At 40.0% G+C, this 5,619-nt stretch overlaps 2 protein-coding genes across 2 annotated transcripts; both read right to left on the bottom strand.

Moving 5' to 3' along the window:
* Nucleotides 1-1,571: 1,571 nt before the first annotated feature.
* LOC130736644 (uncharacterized) lies at nucleotides 1,572-2,324 on the bottom strand. The gene has a single exon (XM_057588447.1). The coding sequence runs from the start codon at nucleotides 2,322-2,324 to the stop codon at nucleotides 1,572-1,574; it is 753 nt and encodes a 250-aa protein (XP_057444430.1).
* A 1,503-nt stretch (nucleotides 2,325-3,827) lies between these two features.
* LOC130736645 (uncharacterized) lies at nucleotides 3,828-5,243 on the bottom strand. The gene has a single exon (XM_057588448.1). It carries the CDS (start codon nucleotides 5,241-5,243, stop codon nucleotides 3,828-3,830), a length of 1,416 nt encoding a protein of 471 aa, XP_057444431.1.
* Between the last annotated feature and the right edge of the window lie 376 nt (nucleotides 5,244-5,619).

A 5,619-nucleotide genomic window follows, 5' to 3' on the forward strand; every position in this document is an offset into this window, starting at 1 on the left:
AAGCTTTGTAAAACTCTCATAAGAATTACTGACGGTTAGGACGGTCAGAAAATCCTTCAGAAGTTTTCGGTGGATTCACTGACAGTTAGCCGTTGTAAGCACCGTTGAAAACTTTTCCACCAACAATTTCGCGCGAAAAATTCTTTTACCGCGCTTTCGTGCCAATTATACCGACTGTTTAATGTTTTATAGGCAGTTTTTCATACACGGATTTCCCCTAAGGGAGACTCTCCAATCTGCAAGATAATCTATGACAAAGATATTATAAAATATTTTTCCATTCTGTAACAATTATTTTGAAGTCACGTTCACGCTATTCATTGCTCTGCAACACCATGATAATCGATACTAGCAGCAATAGCTAAAAGCAAAGCATTATTGTCCCTCTTATCTTTTCATTGCTTTCATTTTTTGGGAAATAAAGCATCTATTCTAAGTGTGGTTTGGAAATTTCAATAGAAAAGCTAGAAGGCATTCATTGCACACTTAGTTTATAGGACTCTCGATTTATAAATCATTCAACAATAAGGATATTTTTTGTACATCTAATTTTTTTAATCTATCTCTTTTAATTATATCACATTACATATCACATCTATCACTTTTCTTTTTTCTCTCTCTTTTTATTCAGAACATGACTAAATTACCACTTGATACCCGATGCGGAACATAACAGTAAGATCTATAACCGAATAAACACCAACTTTGACGGTGCTAAAACAAAAACAAATAAATTTGCAAAGTACAACTTTGACGTTATAATGTAATGTTCCCTCCAAGGACCAATAACGCTTCCTCTAGAGTGCCCAAAGTTGTGCTGCCAATAGTCTATGGCAACGGCTGGAGCTGAAACATTCTCTATCTTACCCTTTCTCTAGCTCCTTCAAGAACTTTATAGTAGGAGTGTGCTGCGTCCTCCTCGTTACATATACATTATTATCCAGAGTTTGTCCTTGATCTGCTTTCTATTGAGTCTGTTTTGCTTGAGAAGTAGTTCAATTTTTCCTCTCATTCATTTTTGGATGCCGAACCAAGTAACACAACTTTAGCCTCTTCCTATTATTCCCTAATGGTATACAGTCATTGAGTGCCATGGGCCTCCTTGACTCTTTGTATATAAGGATAAAGTTTCATCCGTGCTTCATTTTAGTGGAAATGAAATGAAGAGGGAAAACAAAAGAGAAACAGAAAAAAAGAAACACATAAGAGATTTTATAAATTATGTGATGGAATGAGATTTTTTTTTAGGTAAGCAAAAATGGTATAAATAATGAAGTACAATGGGTTCTTCAACCAATTACAAGGAATCAATTAGCAGATTGCTAATTTGCAGTATACTACTTACAAACAGCTCTTCAAGAGACAACAAGCAAAATCAAAATACAAAATTAGAAAGCTGCCATAAAATAGAGGCTACCAGTGTGTGCACTTTGGCAGCCCCTAACACACATCCTACAATCCACTCTGCCAATTCTGAACTAACAGAATAAATTACCAAGGTGGTCCACGAGAGTAGCAATTGCAAAACACAAGGAAAACTTCTCTGTTTAAGTCCAGACAAGATGATACCCTCACAGAGATGCAATTGCAATACACGGCTGAACTTGCCACTCATAAATAGAGTAATTAAAGCCTTTTACTTTGCCTCTAAGCCAGCTCCATGATTTGAATTGGATCCCATCTATAACCTTATCAATATTCAGCGGAACATTATTGAAGATATAATTATTCCTGGAGTTCCAAATGGCCCAAATGATAGCTAGCCACACTGCCCAAGCTCCCTGCTTTTGTGATTTCGCCCACCACGGTTGGACATGTTGCAGAAAGTGTTCCTTACCGTTGTTAGGAAGCACAGTGGAAAAACCGAACCACTTATAACAGGCCATCCATATATTCCAAGCTGCTGGACAAGAAAAGAGGAGGTGCATTGAGGTTTCTTCCTGTAGCAAACACATGGGACATTGAACATCAGCAGGTGGGGGGAGGGCATGCCGTTTGCTGAGATTTACTCTTGACTGAATTCTATCATGAAAGACTTTCCAACTGAAAGCCAGCACATTTGAAGGGGCTGGAACACTCCATAAATACTTGAATGTATCTTCAATTAAATCTGGACCATGATCTTGCAAGCTTATGTAAGCTGATTGCACTGTGTATTTACCTTCCGGGTTGGCTAACCAGAGCCAAGAATCTGCAGAATTCAGGGATGGCGCAAACGATTGTAGAATACTCTTCATATGATTTAGCATATCCAATTCCCATTCTCTTAACACCCTCCGCCAAGTAAAATTCCAAACCCAAGCTCCATTTACCCAGGATCCCATTTCCTTGATACAGCTCCCCCTTTGGGTTGATAACATATATAATCTCGGGTAATTACACTGTAATTTCAGGTTGTTTAACCACACATCAGATCAAAAAGAGTTTTCATTCCCTTCTCCAACTCGCCTGCATATATTCCTCTCGAACCACAAGTTGTTTCCCTCTTGAGAGCTCAAAATTTTCAGGTCTTGCCACCAAGAAGAGGCTTTAAAGGGATTAGGACAATTGTATTTTGCATACAACACCTTGTACCACAAGCTGTCCCTCTCATGCAAGTATCGCCATCTCCATTTTCCAATAAGTGCTATATTGAATCTTCCCAAATCTTTTATCCCCAAACCCCCCCTCCTCCTTTGACTTGCAAATTTTATCCCAACTTAGCCAAGCAATCTTGTTATTGTTATTCGTTCCTCCCCATAGAAATTTTCTCACAATCTTATGACAAGTATTAATGACATTTACCGGAGCCTTGAAAAAAGAAAGATAAAAGAGTGGGATTGAGGAGAGAACACTCTTTACCAAACAAGTTCTTCCTCCAAAAGATAAGATTTTGTTCTTCCAAGAAGCTAGCCTTTTCTTTATCTTAGAAATAACCGGTTCCCAAAAAGATATCCTTCTAGGATTTCCTCCGACCGGAAGTCCAAGATATCTAAAAGGAATCCTCTCAATCAAACAATGCAATGTTGCAGCAAAGCCTCTCAACATCTGATCCTCAACTGCTATCCCTATCAACTTACTTTTGGAGAAGTTTACCTTCAAGCCGGAAGCCATTTCAAAACATCTAAGCACACACTTTAGAGTCATAACATTCTGTTGTGTTGCATCGCCAATAAATAAGGTATCATCCGCGAACTGTACCATAGAGACCCCAAATCTGAATGCATACCCAAGCTGAACCCTGTGAATTTATCAAGATGGATCGCCTTTTTCAGGAGTCCATTGAGCCCCTTTGCTACAATCAAGAATAAGAAAGGTGCCAATGGGTCTTCTTGTCTCAGACCTTTCAACATTTTAAATTTCGAGCAGGGGCTACCATTCACTAACACAGAGACTGAATTTGACTCCAAGCATCCGCTAATCCACCTTATCCATCTTTCACCAAAGTTCATCCTCCGAAGCATATAGAAAAGAAATTCTCATCTAACTGAGTCGTAGGCCTTCTCATAATCCACCTTGAAGATGAGAGTCGGCTTTTTCTTCTTCTTCGCTTCATCCACAATTTCGTTGACAATCAAGACACTATCAAGCATGTTTCTCCCACCAAGAAAAGCTAATTGATTCGCATCAATCAACTTATTCAGCACCTGTTTTAACCTTTTTGCCAATAATTTAGAAACAATTTTATAGATGCTTCCCACTAGAGAAATAGGTCTGAACTCATTAAGCCCCATCGGAGAGTCGGTTTTGGGGATCAATGCTATGAAGGAAGCATTGCTTCCTTTTGGCCAAGCACCTCTGAGAAAGAAATCATCCAGAACCTTCTTTATATCCAAACACATCAAATGCTAGAAAGACTTGATGAAATGAAAGTTATAATCGTCGGGTCCAGGGCTTTTGTCACCCTCACAATCCCACACCGCTTTCTTAATCTCTTCCAAATCAAATGGTGTCGTAAGAAATGCGTTATCTGCGCTGGATAATTGATTGAAATTGACTCCATCAAGCCTTGGGGCCACGACATCATCTTTGCTGAATTTTCTTTCAAAATATTCTTTCACTTTTAACTTCACTGTTGTTGGTTCTTCATACCACACACCATCTACATTTAATCCCACAATAGCATTCTTCCTTCTTTTCCATCTAACAAGAGAATGGAAATACTTGGAGTTGGAATCCCCCTCCTTTACCCACCTTTGTCTAGCCTTTTGGTGGAGAAGAGGCTCATTGAGCCTAGCAACTTTCCAAAAATCAGCTTGTGTATTCTTCCTCGTCCTTATCTCTTCCTCTAACAACCCCTCCTCATCTGCTTTTCTATCCAACTCTTCGAGTTTGCTAGCCAGTAAATTCTTTTGTGTGGTTAAGTTTCCAAAGACCTCAGTGTTCCAAGACTTCAATCTTGTTTTAAGATCTTTTAATTTTTCCTTAAGAATGAATGCCCCCCAACCTTGAAACTGCAAATTATTCCACTCCTTCTCTACATAATCTCTGAACCTAGGATCTTGTAACCAACCATTGATGGTCCGAAAAGGTTTGGGACCCCAATTGTGATTAGACACCTTGAGGATCAACGGACAATGATCGGAAACATCTCTTCTTTGGACATGAAGAAAACAGTTTGGCCAAGCCTCCATCCACTCACTCGACACAAGAGCTCTATCCAATCTGCTCATAGCGTGTCCATTCGGTCGGAACCATGTAAATTTTCTCCCAACCAAGGGTAAATCCAGAAGTTCCATATCATTAATGAATCCATTGAATTCATCAGTGTCTCTACGGGAGGAGTCTGGTCCGCTGGAGATACCTATTCTTTCTTCCGGAGAACGGACAGAATTGAAGTCCCCTACAATACACCAAAGGTGAGACAAGAGCCTTGCCCTTAGAGCTGTGAGCTCCCCCCATTGAAGAATCTTTTCCTGTAGAGTACAAGATCCATAAAAATTGACAATAGCGTAGGGTAAATTACCATCCCCCCACACTCCTTGCAAACAGATAAACCCACTGCCTAAGTAACTCCGGATCAGATTGAAGGTGCCCCTAAGCCACAAACACAACAGACCGCCGCCTCTGTTAACCGCTGGCGTGAAAGTCCATTCAAAAGAATCATCTCCCCATAAGGCTCTACATAGCCAAGTATCAATAGCTTCCAATTTGGTTTCTTGGAAACAAGCAAAGTTCACCTCCTCCTTAGTGATCATCTCACGGATTATTCGCCATTTAACACTATTACCCAACCCTCTCACGTTATAGGTAAGAATCCTCATGGCAAACCTGTCTCTTCCCTTCTTTGATTAGCATTAACTGCTAATTCCTCTACATCCCTGCGCTCCAAACCCTGAATTCTAGCAATCATAGACTCATCATCCCCTTGGTGTGTGACCCCAAGCACCTTCCCCAGCTCCCACAGTTTTTTAGCTTCATTTTCCAAATACTTCTCCCAAAACAACTTATTACAGTTCAAGATACCAGAATCTGAGAGGGAATTACACATAGAAAAAACAAATTGCCTAACCTCCTTTCGTTGCTTCCCTCTTGACTCTCTTGGGCAGGTTCTCCGCTGGATAGTTGTGGAGCTCTGTTCTATTCCATTCGCCGTCGGCAAAGGTTCTCCTCTTCGAAGTAATTTTATTGTCCTGTTGA

The sequence above is a fragment of the Lotus japonicus genome, chromosome 2 (genome assembly GCF_012489685.1).
Source record: "Lotus japonicus ecotype B-129 chromosome 2, LjGifu_v1.2".
Taxonomy (NCBI): domain Eukaryota; kingdom Viridiplantae; phylum Streptophyta; class Magnoliopsida; order Fabales; family Fabaceae; genus Lotus; species Lotus japonicus.